The following is a 17,540-nucleotide window of genomic DNA, read 5'->3' as shown; positions in this document are numbered from 1 at the left end:
CTACCAATCTTTAGAGAATCAGTAGACTGTCTGCTTAATATCTACTAACACTTTATTGTGATGATATCTCAACAGACATTCAACTGACTATAAGTATCTTTGCAGGTGCATGTCAACTTATTCCACTAACCCAAACCTCTTCCCTAACCCCAACCCTTACAGTCTACTAATACACAAATGACAGTTAGTTGACATATAGTTGCAAATTATTGAAAGTTAGTTGACATGTAGTTGCAAAGTAATTTATAGTTAGTAGAATGTCTAAAGTGGACTATCAAAATAAAGTGTAACCTAAAATCTTTCTTTTCTTGACAGGGCACATACACACAAAATGATCTCACAGTATTTTTTTTCTAATAAAAACATTTTTGTTTATGTCTTAAGAAACCAGTCAGAAACCAGTCTGGGCTTATTTGTTCTTAAAGAGACAGTAACCTCAATTAACCTACTTAAGTCATTTATGTTAATCAAACAACCCAAGACAAAAAAAATCACTTCTGTTGCTCTAAAAATAATAATAATAATATTTAATTTTACAATAAAATAAATTTCTTTATTTGTTATTAGAGTTTTATTTGTTACAACGAGACTTGAGACTTGACTTGGACTCGAGCCCAGAGACTTGACTTGGACTCGAGCCCAGAGACTTCAGACTTGACTTGGACTCGAGTTCAAAGACTTCAGACTTGACTCGGACTCGAGCTCAGAGACTTGTGAGCATCTCTGCCAGCACCATGGCCAAAATGTACAGACTTAAATCAGAATTTCCGTTTATACTAAATAAAAAAAAATAATAACATTAGGTCAGAACAAACAAAACACAAGTCAAATAGTTAAGTCAAATATACTCACGTAATTTATAAATAAAATAACGAAAGATTAGTCAGAATCGCCAGCTTTGTCTTTTTAAATGCAGAAACAAAGAGACCACTGCTTTGCAATAGTTTATTAACCTGGAAACCTCTTAACATGGACGTGTAGTCCTGTCACGGGGGTTGTTGGATTTATTAACGCATTTTAAAAAGATTTATTGAAAGCAACTTATATATATTACATATATTACTACATATATTATTTACATAGCATTATCATAATAGGCTGCATATTCATATTGGGAGAAAGCTGTTATTTGTACAATCAGATAATGTGCACCCATATAAACTGAATCATCCTGATTTCATAACATATCTGCGACGATTCGACTGTGAGATTGGTAGTTGAATCAGGCTTCTCCTATTGATGCATCGAATCTTCGACTATTCGGGGTCACCCCTAATACATGTATATAGTTGTGAACAAGAGAGCAACTTCATTGACAACAGAAAGTGGCTTTTAAACAAAGAAAGAAGCTGTTGCAGTGTTTACTCATATTTATATGACTTTATAAATATATTACATTACATACACAGCTTCAAAACATGGACCAACAACCACTGCACGTCCCTATAAGTTTGTCCCTACTATTTACTCCAATAACTACATGACACGTAGAGTGGTTCCTGCCCAAATCGAGGGGCTCCACAGAAATTAATTGCCACCCCTCTGGCCCCGCCCCTGCCTGTTCTTGGCAGTTTTAGACAGTTTAAAGGGACACTTCACCCATTTGCATTAAGCTTTGTATAGTTAGATCCCCAGTCATGTTTTTGTATGGTCATGCATTATTTCCTCAGTTACCGCTGAAACAGGAGAAATACGGATTTCATCATTTTGCATCATTGAAAGACGGAAGTGCAATATCTTTGTTGAGGGTGTGAGACTACAAACACCCTTTTCCTAGTCAAATAGGCACCAAATTCTAAAATTATGTTACAATTCGACTACAAATATGACACACTTTCAATAAATATTAATGTTTCTACGGATGAAATGTTCCTTTAAGACTGTTGCAAGTGTTTCACAATGGATTAAGTAAGAAAAAGGAAGGAACTGAGATCAGCAGCTTTTATAGCTTTCAGCTATTAGACTGAAAACCTTACAAATCACTGCTGCAACTTGAAGTCAGACAACTCCACAACAATATATACTGTATGTATGTTTAATCTTTTAACTGAAGTTGAATTATTGTATAATGTTTGCATAATTGTGAATTTCTTTAAAGTGAAATGATGAACTCCAGACTCTCATCTCTGATCCTGCTGTTACACATTCAAGGTATGAACACTATTGAGTGAACAACAGTTTTAGTTGATGTTTGAGGAAGTTGATGTACCAAAGCTTTCTTCTTGAACCTTTTTAATATCATTCCTATAGAAGAGAATTCCGTCTACGCCATGAAGTGCCAAAATTGAGCAAATTACTGTAAATTGATCTTTCTGGTTTGTTTGTTTAAAAGGTTTTTCTGCTTAATTGTTGCACAGTTTCTCAGTGAAACATTATTATTTTTTTATTATTATTTATTGTACCAAAGATTCCACAAATCACTGATGAATATCCACCTGAGTGTATGATAGCACTAATAATATTATTATTAATAATTATTATTAAACCTTTATTTTACCAGGAAAGAAAGCACATTGAGATTAAAAATCTCTTTTGCAAGAGCGTCCTGGCCAAGATTAACAGATACAAGTACATTTGAGTATGAACAAAAAAACATCAACAATACATACACATACACACACATCAAAATTCCACTATCAATATAAAACTAGTTAAAACATCTACAGCGAGATGTTTCTTTCTCCAATTCATTTAAAAGTTTTTTAAGATTATCTAATGAAACCAGTGTCCTCAGATTTAAAATACTTTGCAAGCAATTCCAGGCAGAAGGAGCAGCAAACTTAAATGCCTTTTTCCCACATTCAGTACGTACCACTGGAACGGACAGTAAAAATATTTCTTGTGACCGGAGGCTATAGCTACAAGCATACTTTTTACAAATATATGTACATAGATAAGACGGAAGTAAATCCAGGATAGATTTATATATGAAAACATGCCAGTGTTTTTGTCTTCTGTCGGACAACGCAGACCAGCCAACCCGAGCATACAACACGCAGTGATTAGTGAGGGTTTTGAGATTTGTTATGAACCTCAATGCACCATGATAAACAGTATCAATAGCATGTAAACACTGTAAAGATGCATGCATATATATAACTATATATAACATCACCGTAATCCAGTACAGACATAAAAGTCGCTTCAACAAGCCTCTTTTTTGCCTCAAAGGAAAGACAGTATTTAATTCTAAAATAAAAAACCCAATTTTACTTTCAATCTTTTCACCAATTGTTCAACATGAGGGCCATAAGAGAGAGCGTCATCGATTAAAATCCCCAGATACCTATACTGAGACACAAACTCAATTTCTGAACCTTGAGATGTAGTAATAGGCCGAAGATTATTCCTTGAGATTTGTTTGGATTTAGAAAACAACATAAACTTTGTTTTATCAACATTTAAAACTAATTTTAATTCAAATAAATTACGCTGAACGATATCAAATGCAAGCTGTAACTCCGAAAGAGCCTGATTGGGTGTGGATGCTGAACTATAAATAACTGTATCTTCTGCATAGTAATGACACTGTACATTATGAACATTCTGAGCAATATTGTTTATATATATGGTAAATAAAAGTGGTCCAAGGACTGACCCCTGTGGTACTCCTTTAGTAACATTGAGCGAACCAGAGATGAATCCTTCTGCCTGTACACATTGAGTTCTGTTTGAAAGATAGTTATTAAACCAGCCGATTGTACGTTTAGATAGTCCAATATCCATAAGTCTTTGTAGCAGTAAAGTATGATCCACGGTATCCACGGTATAATAACATTGATATATATATATATATATATTGCCTTTATAAAGGCCCTGTCCCAAATGGCACACTCCGGACTTGTGGTCCTCCACAGAGTCTACACTTTGATGACATCACGTAGTCCAGACTTAAGGGACCCTTGATGCGAGTCTACGTGGGTGCACCGGAGTCGTATTTTGGGACAGACTCGAGCATCACACCGGAAATAGGTAGAGAAGTTGCCCGTCAGTGTGAACTCCTCCCTTCCGTCGTCTGATTGGTCTGATTGCCCTTTCGCAAGGACTTCTGGGTTGGTAAAGTGCGCGAAGCCTGCTGCAATGCGGGCTTCGCTGAAGACCGCATCAAGGGGGCAAAGGAGACGCTGATGAGCACTTCAAAGCGTAAAAGTGAGAGATGGGACACCATACGGACTCATAGACTAATCGAGAAGGCGCAATTTAAGGCCACGAGACCGAAAGTCCACATGAGGTGCGCCATTTGGGACAGGGCCAAACTGCATGGAAGAAACAAAGGTTTTTGAAGCTTTGAATCAATTGAACCAATTGCTTCGTAAATTGATTCCGTTTTTCAAAGCGTTCGAAACACCTTACACGCTGGCGACACCTGCTGGTCAAAATAGTGTAAAAGCAGCAAGATCTGTCCAAACATTTTACACTTTTGACAAAATAATAGCAAGATTGTTCTAAAAATATGTTTTTAAGAAAAAAATATTATTTAATTTAATTAAGACATAATAAAAAGTCTATTATGTGTTTTTAGTTTTATTTATGGCAAACTAACTCCCTTTTTAATTATGCACATTTTTGTAATTAAAATTGTCTATAAACTAAAAGTAGACAAAATGGTAGTGTTATTAGTCAGAAGGATGAATGTTTTATGAACTTTTATAATAAAACTGACCCGAGTTCAACTACACTGGTCATTTGTGATCAACTCCCCCTAGTGGTGAATCGTCGGATTTTCGAAACATTTCGAAACAGTTATGATGTAATGAAGCCTCGTTTGCTAAAATCATGTGACTTTGGCCAGTTTTAATCAAGCTCTGAACCAATGATTCAAAACAAAAGATTCGTAAATGTTTCGAAGCCTCATGAAGCGTGCTTCGAAATCGCCCATCACTACTTACCTGTAATCTCCTCGTCTTCATCAGCCATCTGTAACCAAAGAGATTCTATTTATATTCAAGCTAAGTTCCCATCCTATGAGTTCTTGCATACTGCTTACCTTTATCCATTCTAGATCATCTATGATTCAAATAAACTGCATTTAACTTACCATCTTTCTGCCTGCCATTCCATTGTGTGACAACAGTATTACAAATATCAGTTTCAGCCTTTTTCTTATTCAGGGTCCCTAGCATTGAACAGCTTTACTGTGACCTGTGATAAAACAAATATTTGTGCTGTGAGAGGGACACAGGTGACAGTGAGGTGCTCTTCCTCAAACATCAACATCAAAACTGGATTCTGGTTCAGCCAGAAACAGAAAACAAACTGGAGAAACAAAGATGAACCTGAAGATTTGACTTTAGATTCAGATTACTCAGGACGAGTGAAACAGGAGATCAATGAAGATTACATAAAACTCACAATAGATGATCTGATAGAGAGAGACAGTGGAGAATATCAGCTCATGATCATTATGAAGGATGGAGTTAAACATCTCAGCTCAGTCACAGTCAATCTAACAGTCACAGGTACATTTACATTCTCATCAGTCCAGTTCAACTCTTTTCATTTCTCATCTAATGTAAGGTTTTGATTATTTAGTTTTACAGGTGAAGGTGAATCCTGAACCTACAGATGAAGTAAAACTGAGCTGTGATTCTTCCTGCAATCTGACATCTGAAAATAGTTACTTCTGGTACAAGAATGGAAAATATTTTTCAGTTAGCAGTTTAAACTTCATATTTGTGTCATCCAGTGGAAACCCTGACAGCTATTACTGCTCTACGTTTGGCAATCCCTCTTCATCTGTGTGTAAGTGAAACATTTACTGTAGATTTGCTGTTAGATTAAAGTGGAAGTGCAAAAACTGTTGTACTTTCATCCATCCCTAAATTCATACAGATGTTTGAAATTGATTGTGAATGTTAAAGCAGTGATTTGTGACTCTTTCAGGTCTTTCTAACAGTAGCTGTTGGGGTGTGACTTACACCTCTACAAGAGTTTGTGCTTTAGTGGGATCAACAGTAGATATTCACTCTTCATACTCACATCCCACTGGAGATACAGTAAAGAAAACATACTGGGGTTTAGGGAAGATTTGGGATCTCCGTGAGAAGCATCAGTTTGCTGGTCGTGTGGAGTTTGTTGGAAACACACTGAGAATCAAAGACGTCAACACGAGTGACTTTGGTCAATATGTATTCAGGATCATCACTAACACATCAGATGGATTTTCTGGTTTTCCTGGGGTCTTTCTTACTGTTACAGGTAACTGCTCATAATAAACTCTCTGTAAAGTTTCATTCAATGATCAGAATTATAATGAATATATTTATGCTACTAAAAAGCCCAATATTGTCAATCATTTGAGCTACAGGTTTAATTTTACCTGCTCTTCTTTCCATGGAGTTTACATTCATGTTTACGGTTTTAATTGCTAAAAGAGCAGCATATGTTTTGTTTACCGCATATGATGCTGATTTGCTGTTCTTGCCATAGTTTTCAATTAGCTAAATACTTACATGACCAACTTTAACAGAAAGACCATGCAGTTTGGCCACTGGTTGACTAAGTTTTGCTAGTGAATACATCAACTATGCTGCTCCAGCAGCCAGGCCAGCAACAAACCCAGCAAACCAGTCCTTACCAGCCTAATCCATTAATTAAATTGAGAAGAAACAATATAGGGGTGGTTTCCCGGACAGTGATAAGCTTAAGCCAGTACTAGGCCTTAGTTTAATTAGGAAATATATCTAGCTTTAACAAACATGTCTTACTAAAAACATTACTTGTGTGCATTTTGAAGCAAAACAAGGGGGCACTGGTGTATTTTAAGATGGCATTGCAAGTTGTTTTCAGTTTGGACAGCTCTTACATTTATTTTAGTCTAGGACTAGTTTAATCCTTGTCTGTGAAAGCGCCCCATATAGAAGTTAATTTTGTGCAGAGATGTCATTTCATAAGAGTTTTGTACAACAGTAGCATCATGAAAAGACTAAAACTCACTTTTTGTAAAGGATGGAAGACAATGATAGTAATTGTTTGTCAGATGCTTCATTCAATGCCTGCTGTTAAGTATTCAATATCAATAACTGACAGTTAGGGGGCGTGCAGACCAAAGCTTTTACGCTCACGGCTGGCACATGTTTTCAATTGTTTCTGACGGAAGCTTGCCGTTTTTTAATATAAGCCAGCAGCTAGCAGGTTTTTTTTCCGCGCTGAAAGCTGGTGCTCTGAGGATTTTCCGCACTCTACTCTGAGCGCAGAGAGTTGAAAGAGATTCAACTTTGGGTGAAAAGCTCAGCTTGTCAATGTCAGTTCTCACACAGCCGTCCAATCACAGTGGAGGACAGCAACCAACCGGCTCTCACAGCTCAAGTATCACAGCTACCAAAGCGCTCGGCTGAAGAAAGCTGGCACTCAACTGAAAAAACGGCTGGCATTCGGCGTCCTCCAGGCGTTTTCAGACACGTTTAAAAGTTTTGGTGTGCACAACCCCTTAAACATTTTACACACAAAAGTAATTTGTTTTTCATGCATTCTTAAATATTTGATTTGTCCTAAACGTCACATACAATAAAACAAACAAAACCTATGATTGGTCTCTGTTGGATAGACAGTCTTTTTTGTGTACGTGGGCCAGAAAATGTTGTTCAGTCGATCAATGGCACTCATGTCTGCAGCTTTGTTTCTTCTATTTATATGTTTTGAGATATTATATTAAATCTCTGCATTTCTTTTTAAAATGTTTTTTTTTTAAGTATACATTTTATCAGTTTATTTCCTGAATCAAATCCATAGTCTTGGCTTTGCTCATGTCATGCTACATATGCTGAGTTCACCAACAAACTGTTTCAAGCCTAATTGTGAAAAGTATTTCATGTGAATTCTCAGGTACACAGGTGACGACGAGCCCAAACCCTGTGATAGATGGAGAAAAAGTGATATTAAGCTGTTCAACTGAATGCACTCTGGATAGCAAACATACTTACATCTGGTATAAGAATGGACAACAGGTAACAGATGGATTGAGATTATTAAACAAGCTGTACCTGAACTCAATCAACAGTGAGGAGCTACAAGAGTATTCATGTACTGTAAGAGGTAACACAACATCTCATCATACATCTGACTTTAGTATACAATGATCAAATAGAGCCAATCAGCATCAGTCCTTGATTCTGATTTATTTACAGCTATGACATCATCACTGAGCTACTTTAAGTCAGTCTTAAGTATTACTACACTTGTTTTTTCTTCAGAAACAATGGACAAAACCAATGAAACGTATGACAGCTCAGTGTTTGGTCATCACACAGTCTGTCTGCTGGTGTTTCTGCCTCAGTTTCTCATTTTAGGAGCTCTGTGGATGTGGTAAGAAAAAATATCACAACTGCACAACACACTGTGGATATTTTGATATGAATTCAGGTTTGAAGACTTTGAATAATTGAGTTTTAATTCTGATCCTACAGGTTTTTCATCAGCATGAACAAATTAAAATCTAAAAACAGAACTGATGACAAACATGAAGAGGTGAGAAATTCTGTATATAGAGAATCTTCTGGAATACAATAAACTAATGCTCAGATTTTATAACATTATCTCTTTATCTGTGTTTGTCATTGTTAGACTCAAGTGGTGCACATGTCTGTGATCAGCTGAACTGCTGGAGTGATGTCACAACTCTCTATGACATTATAACCTAATCACTAATTTCAAAAACTAATACACACTTATACACCAAAGGAAATGTAAAAACGTAAATCGGACAATAGGTACGCTTTAAATTAAATTGCATACTTCCTTTTGCTGTACTTCTTGTTCAAGAATAGAAGATCAAATCTTCATAAAGATTAATCTCGATCATCTTTGCATTTTGATCAGAAATTTACAATGTTTTTGCAAGATTTAGTCCCCTCCTATATTTCAAAGTAGTAATAAGTACTGAAACCCATGTAAGAGATTAGCAGATTTTGAAGAGCAATCTGAAATTCAATATCAGTCTGATAGTGAAGATGTAATCGAGTAGATTGCAGTATCATTTGAATAAAGATGCGTCATAGTGAAGTTTTTACAGGATTTAGTCATTATTATGTTACTGTATGTAACATCAGTGCATCAATGATATCGCTGTTGAGAGATTAGGTTATTATGTCACTAACAACACGAAAGGGTAGTAAATTTGAACAATGCATAAGAGTTAACCCTCTGGGGTCCGACCAATTTTGGACACTGCCAGAGGTTGTGACATGCTCTTACATTTGGTCTTTTTTCAGTTGCTTTAAACATAATAATGGCAAGTGTCTCATAACACTGCGTTCAGCACAAACTGGGCTACAATATTATATGAGCTACATGTATGTACATGTTTGTATTTTTGAGAGAATAATGTTTATGCATGGTTTTTAAAAGGCAACATTTTTAAGTCACTGATATAAGTCCACAAAACCCATACTAAACATGTTTTAACAAGACTTTTCTGAACAGAATCTAGTAGTCTAGAGTTTTTTCTTTAAAATGATGTGAAAATCATTCTGCCTACTCATTCACATAAAACAATATATTGATTTAGAAATTGTAAGACACTTTTTGTTTAAAGGGGCCGTATGCGAGAAGGATTGATTGACAGCTGAACAAACAAATGACTTGCATAATGAGCTGCATAATGAGCCTTTAATCAGAAATGTGAGAGGGAACTACAGTAAAAAATGTCAGGACAAAACAAATGTATACATGTTTGTTTGTGGTTTATTAAGAAGTTAACAATAGAATCAAAATAGAAATGAAGGTCAGTGGGACATTTCCAGTTTATTTGGAAACAAACCCTATTCAAAAACGTAACTTGTATAAACTAAGAAACTGATACATACAGAGCTTTAAACTTTATGTGGCTCATGTTACCATATAACTTTATGTCCAAAAAGTGTGAATATGTTTTTCCACTTCATAGTTTTGTACTGATGAGGGATGCAGACCTGTAAGAGAGTTATGAACAGCTGTTAGCATAAATTGTCCACAGAAATACCCTTACATACATAACTGATGGGTAAATGATAGCACTTCATTCAGATAAACTATCATGTACATAAACTAAATTCAGAACATCTCAGATAAACATCTGCACAAATTAAAGAAGACCCTTTACAGTTTCAAATGATGTCAAACACGTAAGTGTATGATTATTAATGATGGAGTATTTTAAGTTGATTCTGCTATGATAAGGAGAAAACACATCAAAACGCTGTGCCGCGTTTTTGGACCCCAGGGGGTTAAGCACAAAAAACTGACATATTTTGTGCAGAATTGTATTCATTGTCTTTTGGCAATGTTGGAGGTGGAGATTGTGAGACCTTAAAGTGTGTTCCCTGTTGTAATTGCAATAATTAAACAACTGGATTCTTTCAAGTGTGTTTTTCCAATGTTTTAATAAAGAATTTGTGCAGTTGAGAACTATATTTTTCTCTTTTACCTATGTTGTTTTAATAAAATAAAAATATAACTGTTTGTGCAGAATATTTGTGTTTGTTTGTTTTTTAATTTTTTTTGGGGGGGGGGCCTCGTAGGGGGTCTTGCCCAGGGTATAATTTTATGTAGAACTGCCACTGCACAAGAACCACAACTTTATAATAAATACTGACATTCATGTGTTTGAATCTGATGTGAAGATGTGAAAAGAGAGGAGAATTTATATATGCGTCAGGTTTTGTCGACACAACACGTTCACGTATGACACACCTGTGTATCCTCTCTCACAACTCCTCTGAAAACCTCCTCACTCCTCCATCCTCAGCTTCTCGCTCTGCTATTAGACTTTTGAAATGTCCTTCATGACTGAGTTTGAGTTTTCTGGGTCATGGGTTCGTGGACGGAGGAGCAAAGAAGAAAGTCTGAGATCTTTCTCAATCTGAGAAACACCCAGAGTATTTCCTCTTCCTCTTGATCTTCTTGTGTTTACTGGTAGCTGTATGTTGAGTTTGGAGCAGCAATATGAAAATAGTTTATGTGTAAATGTACACAACTAAGTAAGTATGTTATGATTTTTATTCTTCTCTTACGTGAGGTTAATTTAGCTGTTCTGGTATTGATCTTAGTGTTTATGAGTCAGTGTGTTAAACATGACCAAAATATTGTTCACATAAAATCACTAAGTGTATAATATTTATTTTGACACTGGAATTGTATTTAATATTTTCTAAGTGTTTAGCTTCATTTACTCAATTTTACTTCATTTACTTAATAAAAATTTGATTCATTCAGTTTGTGTTAGACTGCATTTATAGTTTATAACTGTTGCAAGTGTTTCGCAATGGCTTTAGTAAGAAAAAGGAAGGAACTGAGATCATAACAGCGTATCTACCAGCTACTCAAACTAAAAACTTTACAAACCACTGCGGCAACTTGGAGTCAAACAACTCCATAACAATATATACTGTATGTATGTTTAATCTTTTAACTAAAGTTGAATTATTATAATATATTTTTTGTTGTTGCTGTTGTTATTTTAAGCATGTTTGTTGTCGTAACAGTTGTGTGTTACAGTTGTGTGTTATTGTAATTGAGATTTTACTGTAATGAGGCAGAACTGAACTGTAATAATGAATTCAGAGTCACAATAAAACCAAATGCATGTTTTTTTCAGGAATCAGAAAAGATCTTGCTTCATGTCTTGTATTGTATATGTGAGTTTATAGAAAGTGAAATGATGAACTTCAGACTCTCATCTCTGATCCTGCTGTTACACATTCAAGGTATGAACACTATTGAGTGAACGACAGTTTTGTTGTTGTTGGAGTAAGTAGATGGACCAAAGCTTTCTTCTTGAACCTTTTTAATCTCATTCCAATAGAAGAGAATTGCGTCCATGCAATAAAGTGCCAAAATTTAGCAAATTTTATGAATATGTCAGGTTGGTTTCAAGTTATTTCTCCATCCTTCTTTTACAGTGTTTAAGTGAAGCATTTGTTTTAAAGGAAATTGCATTTTTCATCAAAAGTCTACCTGTACTGAATGAGCAGTAATATTGTTCCTCTTAAACACAGATAGCAGTAATAATATGGGTATTATTAATCGTAAAAATATTTATAACTTGAAGTTAGTCGAAATAAGGAAAAAAAATGCTTTACTTTAAAGGGGCCGTACCTCCTTCTAAAGCCCGGGATACACTAAGATTTTTGGTTGTCCCAAATGAAAGATTGCCATAGAGACACAGTGGTCCTATGTCCTACAGTGAGAAAGGTTCAAAGACGGCCGTTTTCCCGGTCTTGCATCCAACGATAACCTACAATAGTTTTGTGACAGTGTCAGAAATTCAGCATGATCAACGCACAGTGTGTTTGCGACCTGCGTACTGGTATTTGTTTACTACTGGTGACATTGCGCTCACGTGTGATGCAGCCGTCGAAGCCTCCATGTCGTCATCATCATACAATCTGCATCCTTGTCGTACCAGAAATTAAACGATCCATGTCGCACAGTGTGATAAAATAATGGGATTATAGGACTGCAAAAATTCTGCAGTGTATTCTGGGCTTTATGTAAACCATGTACATGCAAAATACCGCTGGAAAACAGTCCAATCTCAACATAACACTGACTGTGACGTTATATGTACACCTCAACATTAAATGAATTTAAATGTTCTTTCAATGCTAAAAACAAAGTTGTGACTGCTGATTTAGCACCATATACTAGTGATGTTACGTTCGTGAACGAATCGTTCTTTTTGAACGAATCTTTTATGTGAACGAATCGTTCTCGTTCACGCCATCCATTGACTCATATTTCTCGTTCACTGAAATTTCCCTCCCTTCTTGAGGAGCACGGACAAATGATGCGCGGCTTTCTTTCCGCCTTCAAAGAGTGACAAAACTACGAGCCAATGGCAATCGAGTATAAGCTGTGGCCGAGCATATGATTGGCTCAACGTACTGAATGAATACGCCCTTCACTGACCGAGCCGCTGTTTTGAGTCTGAACGAACGAGAGAGAGATAGAGAGATCGCGTTCTTAAACAAACTGAATGACTGGTACAGGTTACAACCTAATGAATGAGAGAGATCGTATAGATAGCGAGTGCAACGTAAACAATCTTGTGAAAGAATCATGTGGTTTTATTTTAATAAAGTTATAGTAACCATGTTTAGGCGGACTATTTACCTTAATACAAATGATAAGCAAGGTAATTACTGTTGAAAAAAATTGGTATTTCTGTTTAATATAGTTTTATATGTCTATATAGTTTAATCCACCCTTTCACCGAACTTAAATCAGTCATCTGCGTCTGAACGAAGTCTTGAACGACATGACCGAAATTATATGATTCGTGAACGAGGATCTGATGACTGACTGAACCAGAGGAGGCATGCACGGGAGTCTTTATTTACAACAAATCCAGATTAGATGTACTATGAATGTACGTGTGTCTTAATATATTCGGTAACTTGATAAAATTATGCTTAGTATTTCACAATTTGAGCTTTATTAAAAACGCATGAGTTTTTGCAAAAAGTCATTCATTGTCTTATAACACATAATGACACACATCTTTGCCACCTATTGGCGTATTTTTGTAAAATTAAGAAATGGTCACTGAACGAATCAGTGAACGAGTCTGAACGAATCATTTTGGTGAACGAACTGAAAATGAACGAGTCACCTAAATGAACGAAAATTTCCATCACTACCATATACTAGTTAAAGCTATGCTAACGTTTAGGCTGAAGTTCTACTGTCGACTTTACAGTTACGTTTTGCAGGTCAATGCTGAAAAAACACAAACGTACCACTCAGAAATGTCCATTAAGAATCTCGGAATAATTGATATTACTCAAATTCCGTACCTTCGTCTGATAGAGGCTCAAACATAAGGTCTGTTACACACACAGAGCTACTGTACTGAACTCAGCTGCTCTCAGTTCAGCCAATCAGAGCAGAGCTCAACATTATTATTCATGACCCTTTCAAAGGTAATAATAGACCATTTCATTATGGGGACAAATCCTAGGTTTATAAATAAGACATGTAAGGTATCAGCGAACAATATAACATATTGTATCACGTGCATTCTTTGGCACCTTTAAAAAAGATTTACAGTATGTTACAAATATCAGTATTATGCCTTTTATTCTTTTTCAGACTCCCTAACATTGTACAGCTTTACTGTGAGCTGTGATAAACAGAATATTTGTGCTGAGAGAGGGGCACAGGTGACACTGAGGTGCTCTTACTCAAACATCAACATCAAAACTGTCTTCTGGTTCAGCCAAAAACAGAGAACAAACTGGAGAAACAAAGATGAACCTGAAGATTTGACTTTAGATTCAGATTACTCAGGACGAGTGAAACAGGAGATCACAAAGACTGAATCAGAACTCTTAATAGATGACCTGAGAGAGAGAGACAGTGGAGAATATCAGCTCATGATCATTATGAAGGATGGAGTTAAACATCTCAGCTCAGTCACAGTCAATCTAACAGTCACAGGTACATTTACATTCTCATCAGTCCAGTTCAACTCTTTTCATTTCTCATCTAATGTAAAGTTTTGATTATTTAGTTCAACAGGTGAAGATGAATCCTGAATCTACAGATAAAGTAAAACTGATCTGTGATTCTTCCTGCAATCTGACATCTGAAAAATACCTCTGGTACAAGAATGGAAAACATTTAAAAGATGAAAAATCAAAATTCATATTTGTTTCATCCAATGGAAACAATGACAGCTATTACTGCTCTACAGATGGCAATCCCTCCTCATCTGTGTGTAAGTTTAACATTTACTGTAGATTTACTGTTAGATTAAAGTGGAAGTGCAAAACTGTTTTCCTTTCATCCATCCATAAATTCATACAGATGTTTTAAATTGATTGTGAATTTTACAGCAGTATATTTTGACTCTTTCAGGTCTTTCTAACAGTGTCTGTTGGGGTGTGACTTACACCTCTACAAGAGTTTGTGCTTTAGTGGGATCAACAGTAGATATTCACTCTTCATACTCACATCCCACTGGATATACAGTAGAGAAAACATACTGGGGTTCTAAGAAGGTTTGGGATCTGCGTGAGGATCATAATTTTTCTGGTCGTGTGGAGTTTGTGGGAAACACACTGAGAATCAAAGACATCAATATGAGTGACTCTGGTGTATATCGATTCAGGTTCATCAGTAACACATCAGATGTAATTTCTGGTTATCCTGGAGTCTTTCTTACTGTTACAGGTAACTGCTCATAATAAACTCTCTGGAAAGTTTCATTCACTGATCAGTTTTATAATGAATATATTTATGCTATTGGTTAGGGGTCTGAAGAGCTGATAAATAATTTTTTCATCTTAGCATTCTGGGTTCTTAGAAAGAGGAAGATCACATTTCGAAATCAAAAAGCCCAATGTTGTCAATCATTTGAGCTACAGGTTTAATTAATTTTTACTATGAAGTTTACACTGAATATTTGTTGAAGTTTTAATTGCTAAGAAGAGCAGCATATTGCTGCTTTGCTGTTCATGTCAGGCTTTTAAATTAGCTACAAGATTTATATGACTAACTTTAACAGAAAGACCATACAGTTTGACCACCTTGGTTGACAAAGTGGTTTTGCTCTAGTGAATACATCAGATACAGTATGATGCTTCAGCAGCCGCAAACTAGCACTTATGTCTAATCTAGTAATACAATTGAAGATATAGTAAAAGCTGATTTTGGGCAGAGATTCCATTTCATTAATCTATTTTACAACAGTGGCATTATGAAAGACTTAAATAGACATTGATAGTAATTGTATACATTTTAAGGGAGAGCAATAATGAATGGCATAGTTAAAAGGGGTCGCACACCAGACGAGCAGCTCAGCGCCGCGCGTGCGTACACTCATAGAAAACAATGTGTTCTCTTTTTTTAGAATGGCGCGACGCTGAGCTGCGAGTCCGGTGTGTGACCCCCTTAAGCATACAGTTGTATTGTAATGTCTATTAGTACATCATTATTTATTAGAGCAGTGATTCTCAACCGGTGGTCTGCGTCCACCAATGGGCCTCAGTGCACCACCTGGTGGGCCACGTATAGGCAGTGGTAAACTACTGACACATGTTATATATTAATATCAGATTTTTTCTATAAATTTATGTGAATATAAAAATGCTAATTGAAGATGAAATGATGTTAATGCCTATATATGTTTGAATAACACATCAGCAATCACGTCAGATAGACGTAAACCCCCTAAAAATGACCTAACAAAGCCCCTGGTGGGACGCTAACTTGCAAAAGGAAAAAAAACCTGCATTAGAGAAACATACAGAACGGGGGACATTTTGTTTTCATTGGGGAGGGCACACTTTATAAAGTGAGAAACAGACTGAATAAATAATTTGAAATAGACCAACACAAGGCTTACTAATTTACAACAACAACAACAATTTTGTCTTAACTAATTTAATACCATACGATTAGAGGGGCACGCTGTGTTATCTAAGCCTAATTCTGAAAAGTATTTCATGTGAATTCTGTTATATGAAATCTCAGATGCACAGGTGACAAGGAGCCCAAAACATGTGATAGATGGAGAAAAAGTGATATTAAGCTGTTCAACCAAATGCACTCTGGATAGCAAACATACTTACATCTGGTATAAGAATGGACAACAGGTAACAGATGGATTGAGATTATTAAACAAGCTGTACCTGAACTCAATCAACAGAGAGGAGCTACAAGAGTATTCATGTACTGTAAGAGGTAACACAACATCTCATCATACATCAGACTTTAGTGTTGAATGTTTACTGCAGTTTGTCTGTAATAAATTGATCTTATTTATTTCTGAACTGGTTAGATTCAGTGTCCTCTACATACCCAGAGAATAACACATGGTTACTAAACACAGCGATCATATTGTCTGTGTTTCTGACTCTTGCACTCATAGGAGTCCTGATGTGGTACAGGTCAGTAAAACCTTTATTTAAAATGTGTTTCAATACAGTGGGATCCTAAAGTCTGAGACCACTTTGGGATTTTATTGTTTAATTCATTAATGTGTGCTCAGAAAGTTTCTAAACAAAGAAAAAATGACACAAAATGTAGAAATATATGTCTTGATCTCTAGAATTGTGATTTATAACACTGATCATGTTAACTCTTTAAACCTGATAAATAATTTAATCTGTTTCTTTATAAGGATGAGAAGCTGTATCTTGTCTAGAAATCACAAGGATGCAAAGGAGGAGGCACAGGTGATAATGTCTGATAAAAGATTTGATTTGTCACACATATATTTTAAAATGTTTCTTGTTTGTAATCTTAACTGAACTTTATTTTATCTTCAGTATGACTCAGTGCACATTGATGCAGCGCCGTCTGAACACACACAGAAAGAAGATTGCAAAAATGAGGATATTCATTATAGCAGCGTTAATTTTGTAAATTCAAAAACAAAGCAGACATCTTCAGACACCACAAACACCACAGAAAATGAAGATGTTCAGTACGCCACTGTAATGTTTAGTTAACAGACTGTTGATATCATTGCATAACTTTGTCATTGTTATTATGTTGCTGTGTTGTATGTTTAATCCTGAACATGTATGTTGTAAAGAAGAAGAAATAAAATAACAAAC

The 17,540-nt window shown here is 35.8% G+C and overlaps 1 protein-coding gene and 1 long non-coding RNA gene across 2 annotated transcripts; both read left to right on the top strand.

The window, feature by feature from the left end:
* Positions 1 to 8,172: 8,172 nt before the first annotated feature.
* LOC135740976 (uncharacterized) lies at positions 8,173 to 10,375 on the top strand. The gene is made up of 3 exons (XR_012335919.1): positions 8,173 to 8,304; positions 8,406 to 8,466; positions 8,563 to 10,375. It is a non-coding gene; the product is annotated as an uncharacterized lncRNA (long non-coding RNA).
* Positions 10,376 to 11,208: 833 nt separating this feature from the next.
* Positions 11,209 to 17,540, top strand: LOC135740973 (sialoadhesin-like). The gene is made up of 9 exons (XM_065259573.2): positions 11,209 to 11,364; positions 11,573 to 11,681; positions 14,068 to 14,415; positions 14,489 to 14,695; positions 14,836 to 15,150; positions 16,453 to 16,662; positions 16,760 to 16,868; positions 17,102 to 17,156; positions 17,250 to 17,540. Exons 2-9 carry the CDS (start codon positions 11,633 to 11,635, stop codon positions 17,430 to 17,432), a joined length of 1,476 nt encoding a protein of 491 aa, XP_065115645.1. The 5' UTR covers positions 11,209 to 11,364; positions 11,573 to 11,632; the 3' UTR covers positions 17,433 to 17,540.

The sequence above is a fragment of the Paramisgurnus dabryanus genome, chromosome 24, assembly GCF_030506205.2.
Source record: "Paramisgurnus dabryanus chromosome 24, PD_genome_1.1, whole genome shotgun sequence".
Lineage (NCBI taxonomy): Eukaryota > Metazoa > Chordata > Actinopteri > Cypriniformes > Cobitidae > Paramisgurnus > Paramisgurnus dabryanus.
Note: the sequence above shows the minus strand (reverse complement) of the source record. Positions and strands in the feature narration are given on the sequence as shown.